General features: G+C 40.6%; 1 protein-coding gene, 1 long non-coding RNA gene and 2 other non-coding genes across 5 annotated transcripts; 2 read left to right on the plus strand and 2 right to left on the minus strand.

The window, feature by feature from the left end:
* Positions 1-5,977: 5,977 nt before the first annotated feature.
* Positions 5,978-6,050, minus strand: trnaa-agc. Its single transcript has one exon. It is a non-coding gene; the product is annotated as a tRNA-Ala (tRNA).
* Positions 6,051-6,717: 667 nt separating this feature from the next.
* trnay-gua lies at positions 6,718-6,803 on the plus strand. Its single transcript is given in 2 exon segments — positions 6,718-6,754; positions 6,768-6,803. It is a non-coding gene; the product is annotated as a tRNA-Tyr (tRNA).
* A 53-nt stretch (positions 6,804-6,856) lies between these two features.
* Positions 6,857-10,797, plus strand: LOC121688109. Its single transcript, XR_006024503.1, has 3 exons — positions 6,857-6,938; positions 7,436-7,531; positions 10,657-10,797. It is a non-coding gene; the product is annotated as an uncharacterized LOC121688109 (long non-coding RNA).
* dnajc5b (DnaJ (Hsp40) homolog, subfamily C, member 5 beta) lies at positions 7,526-15,323 on the minus strand. Of its 2 annotated transcripts, XM_042067485.1 has the most exons (5): positions 14,753-15,323; positions 14,147-14,293; positions 11,401-11,614; positions 10,623-10,797; positions 7,526-7,613 (listed from the first exon to the last, which is right to left on the minus strand). In XM_042067485.1, exons 2-5 carry the CDS (start codon positions 14,251-14,253, stop codon positions 7,528-7,530), a joined length of 582 nt encoding a protein of 193 aa, XP_041923419.1. In that variant the 5' UTR covers positions 14,254-14,293; positions 14,753-15,323; the 3' UTR covers positions 7,526-7,527. The 2 variants fall into 2 exon arrangements, with proteins under 2 accessions (XP_041923419.1, XP_041923420.1); XM_042067486.1 differs by lacking the exon at positions 14,753-15,323 and having other exon boundaries at positions 14,147-14,411.
* Between the last annotated feature and the right edge of the window lie 1,731 nt (positions 15,324-17,054).

Genomic DNA, 17,054 nt, shown 5'->3' on the forward strand with positions numbered 1-17,054 from the left:
TTGCTATCCGCCATGTTCGTTTGTGTTGTTTTATTAAAGATGAAGACGTCACAGTGAATTGTGTAAATTTTTATTGGTTATTGAACTGTTAAGCCGCAAACTTGGGTTATGTTTATCGGCGTTACTATAGAGATGACGATAGCTGGGGCTGGGGGACATGAGTCCGGGCGTGTGCAGGCCCGAACTGCACTGTATGACCACTGAGCATAGATAAACAGTAAAATGTAGCTGGGACGGTAGAGGGGTTAGAAACCCATGAATGAAAATAGCCTATTTATTTCAGGTAGCCTATTTTTGCACCAATCCAATCCAATCCAATCCACTTTATTTATATAGCACAGTTTAAACAAACACAAGGTTCCCAAAGTGCTGTACAGCAAGATAAGAAACACACAAGACACCACAGAAGCACAATAATAGGATAAAGTATTACAATTAAAAGAGATAAAAACGAACTAAAATAAATGTAAAAAAATAAATAAAAGTAAAAAGACATAAAAACTAAAATAAAAGTAAAAAAGAGATAAAAACTAAAAAAAAGTAAAAAGAGATTAAAAACCAACTCAAATCCAATAAATAAAATCAAATAAATAAAATATACTGCCCACATTACACATCTACATACCATCAACACACTACCTGGGGTTAAAAGCCAGAGAAAAGAGGTGAGTTTTAAGATGGGACTTAAAAAGAGACAGTGAAGGGGCCTGTCTGATGTGAAGGGGTAGATTGTTCCATAGTTTTGGAGCTGCAACGGCAAAAGCTCGTTCCCCTCTAGATTTTAGCCTGGGTCTGGGCTCTGTCAGGAGCAGCTGGTCAGCTGACCTGAGAGAGCGGCTGGGAGTGTATGGGTGGAGCAGCTCAGAAAGGTAAGATGGGGCAAGGCCATGCACGGCTTTAAAAGCAAATAAAAGAGTTTTAAAATGAATTCTAAAATGGACAGGCAACCAGTGGAGTGAAGCTAAAATAGGTGAGATGTGCTCATACTTTCGTGTGCTAGTTAAAAGACGGGCAGCAGCATTTTGTACCAGTTGCAGACGAGCAACGGTGGACCCGCTAACCCCCATATAAAGTGCATTGCAGTAATCCAGCCGGGTGGTCACAAAGGCATGGATTACTGTTTCAAAGTGCTGTTTTTGAAGGACTGGTTTAATTTTTGCCAGCTGCCTCAACTGGAAAAAGCTTGATTTTACCACAGATTTAATCTGGCTGTCAAATTTAAGGTCAGAGTCCACTTTTACCCCCAAATTTGTCATGATTGGCTTGTGGTACTGTGCTAACAAACCCAGATCAACCAGGGAGTCACAGAAGTGCCACCAAAGACCATGACTTCAGTCTTTTTTTCATTAAAATTTAAAAAGTTAAGAGACATCCAGGCTTTAATGTCATGTAGGCATTCTAGCAATGGCTTAATACTGTAAGCATCTGACTTTTTAAGAGGGACATAAATCTGTGTGTCATCCGCATAGCAATGAAAAGAAATGCCGTGTTTCCTGAGAATTGAACCAAGGGGGAGAAGATAGAGAGAAAATAAAAGAGGGCCAAGCACAGAGCCTTGTGGTACCCCATATGAGAGGGGGACAGTGGAGGACACAGAGTCACCAACACTAACACAGAAGGTTCGATGTGACAGGTAGGACCTGAACCATTCCAGAGCTGTGCCTCTGATGCCCACCCACTGCTCCAAACAGGCAATCAGGATTTCATGGTCCACTGTATCAAAAGCAGCAGTCAGATCAAGCAGTACAAGGACAACGCAGTGACCAGAGTCAGTAGCTAAAAAGATGTCATTAAAACTCTTAAAAGCGCTGATTCTGTGCTGTGCAATGTTTTAAAGCCAGATTGGAAGATCTCAATGATATTTTGCTCATTTAAAAAGTCCATGAGCTGGGAATACACAATCTTTTCTAAGATTTTAGACAGAAATGGCAATTTGGATATCGGCCTGAAGTTTGCCAAAACAGTAGAATCCAGCCCAGGTTTTTTTAACAAAGGTTGCACAACGGCATGTTTAAAATTACCTGGAACCACTCCAGAGGTCAGACTGCTATTAATAACTGCAGTAAATGATGGTCCAACAGTCTAAAAAACCTCCTTAAGAAGTCGGGGAGGGACATTATCAACTGGCGAGCCTGAGGGCTTCAAATGACCAACAATATCCAGCACAAAGGGCAGGGTCACAGGCTGAAATGAGTCAAAAACAGCAGAGAAGGGGACAGACACTGAAGGGTCAATGGCAGGTGGTGAAAAAAAATATGTGAAAACCATGAAAGTTTAAAATTAAAAAAAAAAAAAAAAACTCTCACGTTCCCAGCGCCCCCCTAGGTTGTACGAACGCCCCCGTTGAGAAACCCTAACCTAGAGCTTGTTATTTGTTTTGCAAAAATCCACAGCTCCCGGTTCTTCTGGTCCAATCAGAGCAGGGCTGTGTGAGACCTGACTGTCAATCACAGTCTGGTGCGCACTGATGTGCACAAATAGGGCCTTCCCCCACCTAATTTTTTGGGCTCCTTGCATTTTTTTCTTTATTGGCCCTAAATGAACAGAAACACATTGGCTCAAATGTTAATCATGATTTGCAGCCTTGACCCCATTTTTGTCCCAAACTGAGGCCCCGTCCACACAGAGACGCTTTTTGGGTTAAACACACTGGTTTTGCTTCGTCTTGGCCGATCGTCCAAACGAATCCTGTAAAGGCACTGCCTGAAACCGCACTTTTTTGAAACCTGGTCCCAGGGTGGAAAAATCTGAAACCGTAGCCCTTGTAAGTTTGTTTGGACGGCGAAACCGCATACTTGCGTATTGATGATGTCATCGCCACACCTCAGCTGCCCTGGACTTGACACTTATAGTATTGCCTAACAATACTAGTTTTCATACATGACATTACCTACGATTACACTCAGTAGGATAAATATCACAACTGGTGCTGCGCAGCGCCAATAGCTTATGACTTGGTGGACTGAACAGTGTTTTTCCCAGTGTTTTTTTGATGCATTCTAGCTACTGTCAGTGACGCGAGAGAACTAGTCAGAAGTTATTAGGGAAGTGCGGTGTAAGTTTAAATTAATTTGTGCATAGTGCCGGTGTCATTCATTTATTTTACATGTCTTAGAACATAAATACATGCATTCACAGTGAAGTCAGATATGAGCATACAAAGACGCTTAGAACTCATGTTAAGCCAATGGTAGCGCACTAAATGCGAATGCACGATTTGATGCAGGTAAAAGTATTGACTGTTACTAACGAAGGTATTATAGCAATATTATAAATGTGGCGACGGAATAGCCTAGAACTTGGTAGGCCTAGCGTTTAGTAGCCTATGCAATTGTGATGATAGCCAAAACTAATGTGAATCGCGGACTATCCTACAACCAAAGAAAGTAAAGGAGATCATTTGTACCTGCGTTAGCCAAATAAAGGACGGGACTGCACCCTTCACAAACTGTAAAAATTAAGTTTATTAGTTTTACAGTTGACTACGGTTTACAGTTCACCATCAGTCCACACAAACAATTCTGGTTTCCTTGCACTAGCCATTTTCGTCTGTAGCCTATTCTGTCTGTTTGTATAGCCTACAGCGCGCAAGCTTTGGTCAATTTCTGTAAAGACACAGTGCCACCTATAGGCCTGGGATATGAAGTAACGTGTTGAGTCATGTTGAGATGGATCCGTTTGGACGCTAATATTCTTGATACTGTTCCAGGGAAGACGGAGGAAAAAAAGATCGGTTTGGTACGTGTGGACTAGGCCTAAAACTCAATGAGAGGGTACTCAGTGGTAGTGGGGGAGGGGCATGGGAGTTGTAAACATTCAAAATTTTGTCTAAGTCCCCTCAATCTGTCAGACATGCCAACTGCAGCTTTAATGTTATGTGGAAATGGGTTAATACAACCAGCTTTAGGTGAACGGAGATGTAGATCATCTAACAAATTCATTTATTTGTGCAAGCCTATGGTGTTCACTCCACAAGTGAAATAAATGATTTTTTTTTAAGTTGCGTCATCTAAATAAACTATTTCCTACGATATAGGCTACCTCTGTTACAATAAGTTGTGACATTAGCCTAACAGACAACAGCCTATTTCGAGGTGAGGCTTTAGGCTCATGTCTGTATCACTGGGCTATGCATATTAAAGGTGGTCTAAGCGATGCTGGGTAACGTCACTTCTGTTTGACTCTTAAACAAAACAGACAGCTAGCTCGCTACTTCCTCCCCCTCCCTCCCGTGCTGCTCCCGTGCAATTGAAACTCTCCTAAACGCGCATCTCGTCTGTGATTTGCTGGAACAGTTTGTTATGTTTTTATGGGCTAGGTTTGCCCAGGTTGTTTTTGTTGCCGTTTTTGGAGCCTGGGCTGTCCACAGAGATCGCGTTTTTTTAAAGTGTATTCAGGACACAGACAGCTAGCGGTTGGTTAGGTGATGTTTGCAGCAAGTGACATAAAATGTTTTAGCCTAAAAAAAACGTGTGGCATCGCTTAGAGCACCTTTAATTAAATGTAAAAGACACAGAATAATGAAGCAAAGATAATTAATGCGTAGCAAGATGGGTTGTCCTAGTTCATGTCTATAAGGGCAAAGTGGAGTTCAGTCAGAGACGGGTTCTGGTTCAGTCCCCGCCTGCACAGGGGCGTGTCACTGACGTATGACTGACGTTTGAACGCCTCGGTTCCACGTGGTTGATGCATGGGGAGGGTTGCCGGAGTACAAAAGAAACTTGGTGTACACCTTCATTAATGTAAGTAATTTTCTCCCGACTGGAGGGTCATACTGTCACGACATTCTCCTGAAATGGGGAGGAGGGTTTGGAGTTCATGATACCGTGTCCGAAATGTGCATCCATTGCTCAGAAAAATAAGGCTTTGACAAATTCTGGGAAATTCTTGGATTCTGCCATAGACCTCAATGTTAAAAAGGGAACCCGATCACTGCATAAATGGGGGATAGTGGCCCCTCCTCTTGCGGGGCGTGTATTACTGCTACCCTATTTGCATAGGCTACATTTCCGAGGACAGGAAATGTCCTCTCAGGAAGTATCTTCGTAATCAACCATCTTTGAATGAAGTCTACCCAAAGCATGTTTGCATTATGCAAAGGGAATATAAATAAATTGTGTTGCATATACCATCTTAATTAAAGGATAATTCCGGTGTGATTTTGACCTAAAGTGTCTTGAAACATGATACCGAGTGTGAACGTATGTCTCATAGCTCACCTCAGCTTGTCCCCTGCACTCAGAAATCTGGCGCTAGTTAGCCAATGCTACCAACAGGGTTTTGTTGTGGTGCCTAGGGCATCGGCCTAGCCATGAAAATAAATACCTTAAGGAATTTTACCGTTCAACGCCATCTTGAATTTAGTCACGATAAATCGAGCGACGAGTACGAATGAACAGGTATGATAAGGGATCAGATTCCAAAAATAATTCAGTGGAAATGCATATGGATTCCAGTTGGTCTCTATGCTGTTTCCATGGATAGTTACAGGAATCCACGTGTTTCTTGTTTTAAATATCGTTGTTTTGTTCACTTTTGCACTACCACCATTCCAGACTCTAGGGCTAGGCTACCATAGCACCTTAACATGGTCAATACATCACATGGTCAGTCCATTCCAGACCTTTATCAATTCACATGCTCCTTTATTTATACATTTCTGTGAGTGATTTTTATGTGAGATATATGTGTGTATGTGTGTTTGTTGTGTTATGGTGTATAAGCTAAATGGATGGCTAACATTTCCCTCGGGATGAATAAAGTAGGCTTGTATCTATGTATCTATCTACTCTGAGAACAGAATGCGTGTGTAGCCAAGGGCCTAGAATCAACTGGCTTGCAGTGCCCATGCATGCAGGGCTATCTAATTTGGTTCCATCTTTTCACGTGTTGATAGGCTTAGACGTAGATGCAGTTTGATGTGCTATATCTGTCTAAAATACTGTAGGCCTATGGCAAGTGATGTAAAAAGGTTCATTGGAGAATGCGGGCATCGATCCCGCTACCTCTCGCATGCTAAGCGAGCGCTCTACCATTTGAGCTAATTCCCCGTTGCTACATTTGGGGTTGAACTGGGAAAAAAACAGTTAGTAATGTATTCATAAGCTATTGATGACATTCCTGATTAATCAATGATCAGGACTTTTAAATCATAGCATATCAATCAAACATCGTATTTCATTATCCAAAGTGGATACTTTTCACTACCTGAATGTTAGCCAAACCTATCTTGGGCCGGGCCTGTGAGTAAAGAAGCGCCATGCAGACTGCTAACGATACATTAGCGTTAGCTAACTTTGCATCTGTACCCAATTCATAGTAGCCTAGACTAGTCTTATCTGAAATATCCTAGTTTAGTGCAGCCGCTACGCTATGCAGCTATGGGTGAAATGTTTGCTTTACACAGGGAAGGATTTTCGGTTATGGCATAGGCTACTAGCTGTTAAAGTAACTTAAACTTTGCATTAGCTAGGCTACCGAGTCTGTAACGTTATTTTTTCTCTGGCGTAACTTTCACTAACGTTAACGAATATGGTGACTTTAGCTATCGCCACACCACCCAAGTAATCTAGTATTGCAGAAATAAATGGTCATAAGTTATATTAATTTCTAAATGTATTATAGCATTCATGTGAAGAACGCAACACTTTTGTACAACTTACAATAGCATATTCTTCGAGCTTTCAAATTTTGAGAACCCGGAAGACAGAGCAGCTCCCTTCGATAGCTCAGTTGGTAGAGCGGAGGACTGTAGCGGTAACACTGACATCCTTAGGTCGCTGGTTCGAATCCGGCTCGAAGGAGGGAAACCTTTTTGTTTTTGAACAGTTAACGTACCGGTAGTCACAGTCTGTGAGCCAGCGGAGACGGTGCCACGAAAGGGCACCAAACCAAACCAGTTTTTTTTTTGCTGCTCATGCATTATACATTGGGTATAGGTAAATGGTATAGTGTATGGCTACCTACTAAGCTTCAGCTGTGAGTTCCAGATGTCCATCATGCATTTTTGTGTTATAGACACATATCTATCAGAAAATAACAATAAACTTAGGTGCCCTCAGTTGGCACCGATCGGTCCAAAATGGGCCTATAACTCATAACTGCATTAAGCTTACTGCATGTATCTGGACTTTAACAGACAAGAAAACATTCAAAGAAAGGAGATGGAGAGATCATTTGAATGTCTTTAATAGCACATTATTAAACATTATTGAAATAGCAGATCAGAGTTTTTAAAGTAGTCCAGCCTATGTTTTCAAATTAATATTGATATGGTAATGTTTTCACTTGTTAATCTTTTTGCACAGTCTCTTTATTTCTGTGTATACAATTGTAAAGAGCAGTTTTATAACATGACAGAAAGCAACAGTCAACAGAACTCATATTGAAAACCATCAAGCAATCAATCATTCATTACGGTATTTACATCTTTCAGAGGGTCCATGCAGTCTCTCTTGCAAATGGTGAGAGGGAAACAGGAGCAATGGCTATTTGTGACTTCACTCCAGACCATCACTGTCCTCCCTCTCAGGTATAACTCCTGTGCCCATCACCAATCAACTGAGTCTTCTCACTGGCATTGGTTGGCTGATGCACAATGGGGGTGTCACCATCTGGCAAAAACAGACAAAAAACCTAGTTAAGCATGAGGCCTTGGTGTCATATGCCAGGTTGAGAGAGATGATTATCCCCTTGTAATAATTACATAACATTACGTTTGCTTGTGACACCTTCCAGGGAAGATGAAAGGTGTTTGTTGTGAGCTATTTGTTGTGGGTTTCGTCCTGCTGGCTGTCCCCAGATTGAGTGCAGTCATACTGGGCAGAATGACAACTCCATCAGTCCAGACGAGAGTGTACTTTTAACCTTGCGACAGTGCCCTGCATCCAGAAAAATCACTTGACATCGGTGGGAGGTCGTCAGCCGTATAGCCTAATCAGTGAATGCACAATTTAAAAACAAAACAACGCTGTGCGTGAGGGCTAGTGGTTGAGAGATGCTGTGATACTGTGTGCTCTGCCCGTTAATTTGGTCTATTTTTTTCCTTGTTTTTTTTTTTTTATGTTGGAGGCAAACCACTTCGTTTCCTCTTATCGTGGGATTGCTTAAAATAACTGGTAGGAAAATTTGCTTTGAGAACTGACTCACAGGCAGTAATTATCAGTGTTGTGGCAAACTACTGAAGACTTGAAAAGCCTCCTGCTGCCAACTGGCATATTTTAAATGTATAATATCCAAACATCTGACTCAAAAGAATGATTTCTAATTATTTTCATTAACAGGCTGATATGACACACGTGAAAATAATTAAGTGTATATTTCGCCTATACTTTTGCATCTAAAGGCTCAGGCTCTATTCTGACTTCAAAGTTGTTTTTAGATCAAGTGGTCCTATTTGCTTCAAAAGACTCGTGTCCAGACATCATGATACTGACTAAAGCAACTAATTAATTCTTTTTTATTCGTTTCCCTCTGTATTATCTGTAACATACGTATAATTATTTGTAATTGCAGTTTTGCCTCCCCTGCTTTAACTCTTTGTCTATTGAAATCATGTCCAAAATTATGTATTCAGTCTTGCACAAACAAAATAGAAAATACTAGCAGAAAATCATATTCTTTCATAAACTCATAACCTCCCTACAAGTTTCGATCAGGTTGAATGCGTTGAACAGGTGCTACACCTCCTAGTAGTGCTGTAATCACTTTATTTCCCAGAAAGAGCACTCAAGTACAATATGTAAAATTAAACTACACAGCATCCCTGATACAAAAAACACCTCATGGTGTTATAGTCCATAATGTATATGCATTATCACATAACTTGATGTGTAAACATATATATATCTATGTTTATTACACATACAAATTAAATTATGTGATTAATACATATGTCACTGTACTGTCATTCTTTCTCACCAAGGTCTTTTTGCAGAGATGCTATTTTGTTCCTTGTGTCTTTCTAGGACACTTTCAATCATATTCTCCTGTATTGACATATGTTGGTCCTGACAAAACGAGCTTTTATCCAAAAGAAAAGTGGAACATGAATTTGAAAGGATAAGGAACGCTGCAATTTTTTCATTGTGAAAAGATGATGTGAAATATGAAATACTCTCTAAAGTTCTTCTTGGGGTAATTTTTGTGGATAAAATGACAAGATTGCAAACACACCACTCAGTCAAAGCATGCAGATCTGCACGGATGGCGAGTATTGATTGTCTTTCTCTGCCCTTCCTGTTTGTTACTTACACATGCGTGTGGCCTGCTTGCTCCTTTGTTATGAACAACATCACAAACAAATATCTTTTGACATCTTACATAAATGTACGAGAGCTGATTGTTGACTGAGAAGTGATTACTGATTTAGCAATTGTGCACAAGTCTTTCCACCCAGTTGCTGAGGATATTTATGGCAGCCCTTACTATCAGCTGTCACTATTTGTTCTGCTTATTGTGCACAGCCTAATCTTATGGAATCTGTGTCTTTCTGTGAGAGATTTGTGGTAAAAAGGAACAGTGACAAGAAGCTCTGAAGCAATGATGATCCCGCTAGACCACTTTTCTTTTGCAGTCCAAACACATCATCCAAACACTCAGTCTTATACCTGCCATCATCACCAAGTACCAAAAAGACTTCAGAATACAACATCACATTAAATGGCAATCACAGCCAGTTTTGCCTCAGGGTGTGACAACGTTTTTGCAAAACACTACAGCCCCTGTTGGGAGTTCCAAACATTGTAGGAGCTCTCTCCATAATTTAATCACATTTTAACCATAACAATCATTTGATTACTAAAATGTCACCTATTTAATCATTACTGAGTAGGAATCATACAAACAGAGGTATGACTCTGGTCGTGGTGACTAGTACATCAAGCATCACTGACACTATTGAACATTAGTTAAAGCTGCAGTTAGCAAGATTTTTTTGATCATATTCACTGAAACCGACACTATGCTCCGACAGAACAACACAAATCAGCCGGTTTTAGAAAAAAAAACGCACTTCTACCTCCACCTAGAGCCTGTTATTTGTTTTGCAAAAATCCACAGCTCCCGGTTCTTCTGGTCCAATCAGAGCAGGGCTGTGTGAGATCTGACTGTCAATCACAGTCTGGTGCGCACTAACGAGCACAAACTCAATGAGAGGGTGCTCGGTGGTAGTTGGGGAGGGGCATAAGAGTTGTAAACATTCAACATTTTGGCTAAGTCCCCTCAATCTGTCAGATGTGCCAACTGCAGCTTTAATTGATTTGCTAATTTCTTTTTGCGAGAATAATTTTATTTGCTCTGCGTATGACTCAATATATAACAAACATAAGACTTACTGTCAGTACCATGACATAACATATAATCAATGTGTCTTGTGCTGCATTGAGATATGCTATTACAATACTGTAATAACAGATAAGTGCACTCAAAATAGCCCAGTCAAATCATCTTCTTTGAGTGAGTTCAGTTGTGTGAAAGTGTGTCAGCTTTATTTGTAATAAAATTCACTCTACATGTTGACATAACTCAGTCAAAGCAGCCAGTTGAATTGACTGTTTTTCTTAGTGTGTTCATCTTTCTTTCACAAAGAAAACCCATGTCTCCAGATCTGTGCATGTGTTCACCTGTTTCGTTGTCCGTGCGAATCTGCTCCTCCAGGTCTTCGGGCGACACGTAGCACTCTGGGTCCTCCTCCCCTGGTGTGCGGGGCTTACACTTCCCACAACAGCAGTTGAAACAGCAGCACAGACAGCAGCAGAAGTAGCAGCCCGTCAGCAGGCCGCAGATCGCAAACAAGCCCTGGAGGTACAAACACAAACACAACATCACCCATACATAACAAACAACTACATAACCACAATATAATAGTAACAACTAAAATATAATAATGACAATAACAACAACAATAACTCAATATTGATTCATCATTGTCTGACTATTGTTGGTTATTATAAATGTATATTCATTGTCTTATATGATTATTATAAACTTAATTCTTGGAGTAGCATGTCTACAATGGGGTTTGTATTATCAGTGAGAGCAGACCCGCTCAAATGACAGTGGTGGCCTACAGCTGCTTTTGCACATTTTCACAATACAGTGGTGGTCTGGCATGGAGGCACACAATGCCTCATTGCTGTATTCCCTATGGACCAGTTTCACAATGAAGTCTAGTCCTAGACTTAAACAAATCTTATAGTCTAGACTATAGGCTTAATCCATGCACAGAGAGCTGGTGAGATTAGTTCTACACTGTACTGTCCACAAGCTGGGTCTAGTTCTAAACCCTCCAGTTTACTTTTTTTCAATAATCCATGTGCTCTCACTACAGTAAGTAGATATCCACCCTAAATTAACCAGCTCACACTAACTTCCTCTTTAGCCATAATGTGTAACTCTCACCTTTGCCCACCAGCTGGATAGCAGGAAGTACGTGTTGACGTTCTCTTCTCCAAATTGTTGTGAGACATAGAGACCCAAGGATCCATATTTGTCATAGATGTTTCTCTTGGTAACATCTGACAGGACAGTGTGGGCATTATTCAGCTCTTTAAACTTGTCTGCGGCATCAGGGTTGTCTGGATTCTTGTCAGGATGATATTTTAAGGCAAGTTTCCTGTCAGAAGAGTATAGGTCAGCATATTGACATATATTCTTTACATGTAGATTCCATGGAAACCTCAAGACTTATGATGATCAGAAATGACATCACCATAAATGATAAGTGTAGTTTTTCTGAAAGTGGTGGAAATACATTTGTATTTACAAAAGCACAGATTACACATCAGGTATAAAGGTTTGTTGAGGAAAAAGAAGATGTTAACTAAAAATACTACCTCATTCAATCAACACATCTTATTTTATAACTGTAATATAATCATTATGATATCATTAGATCCACCAGGACTAAGCTTCTTGATGACCCTTTTTCACGGTGTCACACACGGTTAGTGTGAAATATTTTGCTAATATGCTATGGGGTGGGGAGAGAAGGCCACGTTCACACCCTGTGTATAGCACCAGGCTGAGTGGCTGCAGACAGCTGTTTCCCTTCATTCAGACGTGTCCACACCCACGGCAAGCTCGGCAACTGCAGCGAGCATGTACATCATAAGTCCATTTCATAAGAGAACCAATCAGAAGGAACAGTGTAGACCGGACTCAACCAAATATAGGTCAGTTCTGGCCAGGTTCGACTCACATCCTGTTTACTACATCTGCTCTGGCTCCAAAAAACGCTTACTACAATGATTCTGGTTCCCATTTGACATATAGGACCTCTCACTTTGACCCATTTCTATCTAATTCTAAGGGCATTAGGTCATGTCCACTCATGTCTCAGTCATTAGTTTAACCCTAAGGATGACCACCTGTTGGCCTCCCTCCCACACATATTCAGTCATGTGGGCAAAGTTAAGTGGACAGGCAAGTCAAGAGCAGTGCCAGAGAAATAAGCATCCCAACCCAGGGTGTCCAGTGTTGGACAATAGATATTCTATAAACCTGGACACATGTGTGGATGGAGGGGTGGAGTAGCCTATCATTTAGACATTTCAATGGTCATTGCTACGCATTGCTACGCTATTGCATTCAATGCTACGCTATACTTCCGCCCAGGAAGTATGAACACATCTTGCTTCATGCATCAGGTTTGCCTGCAATGAGCCAATCACCTGAGCTGCAAATCCCACATGACCGAAGACACAGGAACTAAAAACCCTCCATGGATTGGCCACAGATGCATGATTGACATCAGTCTGAGGAAGCAAACTTAAATAGCAGATGATAACTGGCTGAAGCTATCTGCTCTGGCAATATACCAGGCAGTGTATGCTTGTTCAGATTTAGACCCCAGAGGTTGGGATGTTTCAAGGGGACACAATTTCTAAGCTACGCACTGGCTGGTTTGAAACCTGAACCTTCTTCCACTTACCTATGTCAGGAGGAATCATTGCCCTTGCCCCTGAGTTTTACTGCCTATCAAAGCTCCACGACTTCAACAAAAGCATTACAAATTTTCCAATAAACATCATTGGCCCCTTTGAGCTTGTTTTTTTTAGTTTTTTTTATTTTGCTAACGTGTACTAAACTGTTATTTCACATCAAAATTTCATGATGCACCAAGCACGCATGCTCATTAATGTTTAATTAATCCAACAGCCCCTGAAAAAAGTTACTATGATTACATATTCATTAACACACATGAGAGCTGTTAAGAAACAATTTAAATGGCTTCCTGGAAGTGGGTTTGCATTAAACCATTTAAGAGACGTACTCAAACTCGTGAACTCAAAGTCCTACTAACACTAAACCTCCATTTGCCTTTTAAGTTATAGACTTTTTTTCTCTCCAAACGTGGAGTATAAAGTCAATAGATATGCAATAGCTTAGAAAAGTCAACAGATTAGATAGCTGACACTACAAGGTAATATGGAGCCTGAATGATATAGTATATACAACAAGGCAAAAGAATGAGTCATCAGAACAGGATCCTGTGAGCACCTGTTGCATTGTAAACTAAAGCCCTGACTTGCTTATTCTTATTGTCACGTCTGTATTTATTTCAGAATAAGGTAGTGTTTGTCATTCATTGCCTCTCCCCTTGACAGTATTCTAACTGCTTCTGTGTTGTAGATTGTTTTGATAGTAGATTGCAAATTGAGTTGTTTTGTAGTCAGAAGAAAGAGGGACTGCAATCATACTTTCATGCTCTTTCACGCTTTTCATGCTTAGGCCCAGATCAGCTGCTGCCCTGACAAGGCTGTCTTGCTGTCGTTCACATACGACCATCTTTCAAATCTCTTCTCAAACCCTTATTCACGTAAGACTCAGGGGCAAGGCAAGTGCTCAGCATCATAAATATTTCAGCTATACGGAAGCCATTTTATATTCATACTGCTTCTTAGCAATATCAGGAGACAGTTGTTCTAAGGGATTCATTTTCTATTTCTGTTGGTGCTATTCTATTTCGTACCACTTGCTCTACAAAAAAACTGTGTGTAAATTGCTGTTACATAAAGTGTCGGCCTAACATGATTACAGAGACAACCATAGGTGTAGGACTCAGGACCTGAAACACAAAGTGTGTCCTCTTTTCACCTCTGTTTTTTGAAGGTCATGTGAAAAACAGATGAACTTTTGCGCTCACCGGTAAGACTTCTTGATGTCGTCGTGTGTGCAGTTCTTGTCCAGGCCCAGTATCTGGTAGAGAGCCTCCCCTGACGTAGACAGGGCGCGCTGCCTTTGTTCACTCATCTTCCTTGACCATTACCTGTGAGGTGTGAATTAAAATGACCTACACCAAAGAAGAAATCAGTCCATGTACACAGCCATCAATGAAAAATCAGAATAAGAATGACAACAGGGATTGTTTGTTGTGCATGCTCACAAAGCTCATGAATAGTTAGAAGTTGCAGTAATGCCATCCACAAACCATTTTATATAGTATTGTGTGTAGAATTTGTTACACACATAGAAAAAGGAAAATGATTCTTGTGTGGATGTTAAACAGCAAGGCATTGTATTCCATTGCTGGTATAGCTTCAACAATTCCTTCAGTCATTCTGAAAAGCATACCTTCCTCTAAATAATTCCTTCATTTTAAATGAAGACCAAATCATTAAATATTTCATCAAAAAAGAATTGACCAGGCTTAGATATTCCAAATAACTGAAATGCACTTCATAACATCACCAAACCAGCAACGGCTATGTAGTTTTACTCTTTATCACACAGACGTCCAACAGTCTCCTACCTGCTCCACACAAGAGATCCCAAAACACAGTCCTCCCCAAAGCGCAGCAGACAGGTCAATGGAGTCGGGTTGCTCCTCTGAGTGCTGGTGGACTTATGGTGAGATGAATAAAACATTTGATAGTCCTAGAGCTCAGGTATCGGAGGCTATCCTACTATGGTTGCCAGCAGGCTTGATTGGGTTTCAACATTGACAATCTTCATGCCATACACAACACAATGCTTTGGAATGGCATGTGTCAGAGGTACAATAGATTAACCTCTATTGAGCATCACCTATGGTTTCTCATTGGGGTTTAGGTGTGTGTATATCTGAAGAAGAGGAGGGAGTCAGTGACAGAAGATGTTACCAAATCGTGCTTCTTCCCCAGAGCCAACTCCTGGTCTTGAAGTAGAATTGGACAAGTTTCATAGACTTAAGTTTTAATCTGGAACCGAAGCGCCATCTGGTGGTCGTAAGAATGAAATACATATGCACTAACAGATGTCAGCAAAATATAAGGCAGGTGAGAGATTAAAAAAATAGAATATGGTCATATAAGAATAGAATAACCAGTGCATAGGGGAGAGGAAGATATTGTAGGTGTTCACGAAAAATAAATGTACATGTATTTCTCTCCATCCTTTTAGTTTGGTTGGTTCGTCGTGTGTGTATTTTTACATAGGTACTTTGTGAGCTGAATTTCTGAAAACTATAAAAACACTGGACAATTTTGGATTGATCAGTTTGGTTTGGTCATCTTGGCTTTTGTAGTGAGGTGGTATGTTTGGCCACAAGATGGCGCTGAAATGCTTTTGGTGAGTAGCTGAGAAATACCGTTTGTGACAATGGTGTTGCTTCATTTTCGCATATTACACTCTACTGTTACATTTACACCTGTAGAGAGGAGCCTGTTTTTGTTCCATAAGTGCATAATATTATTGATTATTGGTATTCAATGTCATTGATAAGGAACAATATGAGGCTGAATACTGAGAAAAGCAGTGCATATTATGTTTGCTTGTTTGATAGATAGATAGATAGATAGATAGATAGATAGATAGATAGATACTTTATTGATCCCCAGGGGAAATTCAAGTCAGCTATGTGAGTTTTTGATGCAAATCTGCTAATATAATTATTATTTTGATACCCTTTGCAAATTATTTCATGGTTTCAGTAAAGCTGTCCAGGATGTAGGTGGATCTAAGAATGGACTAAGAATCACTACTAGGAGAGAGAATTGCACTTGACCAGCTTGACACATTTCATAAGACAGTTAAATAAATTCTTAATTTTGTTTCACTGAAATACTTTCCCTAAAGGCTAAAAAACACAACTCACTGAACCCCGGTGTTCATATTCTATACTCAATAGCCAAGCGAATGGTTAACCTGAATGATATAATGTGAAGATGCACTCAAACTGTGACTTACTGCTAATTCTGCCAGATACAGCATTTTCTTCCTACAGTGCTCCTGAACATACTGCAGTGAATAATGAATTAATTGAAGGGCTTGGCCAAATAATAATATTTATATACAAAGTCATCAATCCTAAATGTACAGTATCTTCTGAAAAAGCTTACAACATGCAACAGCTCGTACAAACACTTAAAGACCTAGTAACTAGTCAATGAGTTTGAAAGATAAACACAGTGTTTCTACATAAACAGTGATAAAGACCAACTGTTATCTTGTAATACAATGTCTGAAAACCTTGATTGTGTTAAGCTCGATCATAAAAGCATCCATTTCTAACATGCCACTGCTGGCGCACACGCGTCAGAGCGTGATCATGCTCATTTTTTCGTACCTCTCGGGGGACGTTTTGCAACTGGATGCTTTAACTCTCCAGGGGAATTAGCAGGTTTGCTACTCACCTGCCCTCGTCATGCCCACACACACACACACACACACACACACACACACGCACACGCACACGCACACGCACACACACAGACAGACACACCTCCCATCCCTGAAGGCTGCTCCTGCTAAGCATGTGTGTCAAGGGAGGGGAGAGTGCCAAAAACAAAGGCATTAATGAAATGGTTTCCTCGCAGTCAGTGAGCTCAGTGGGAGACCCCCCCCCCCCCCCCCCCCCACACACACACCCCACCCCACACCAACAGGAAACGTGGTTGTGTGCGTAACACTAGTCCCTCCCAAGGAAAACATGTGTCAAGAAATACCTAACCATGCAGTCAGCTAACACTCACAAAAAGTGATATTAGATTTTAATTTGATATTAGAAATTCAATCAAATGTATTGAATCAGAAGTAAAAGCATGAAGTGGTAATCAATAAAGCTAATGCAGCAG

This window comes from Alosa sapidissima, chromosome 17, assembly GCF_018492685.1.
Source record: "Alosa sapidissima isolate fAloSap1 chromosome 17, fAloSap1.pri, whole genome shotgun sequence".
Classification (NCBI taxonomy): domain Eukaryota; kingdom Metazoa; phylum Chordata; class Actinopteri; order Clupeiformes; family Clupeidae; genus Alosa; species Alosa sapidissima.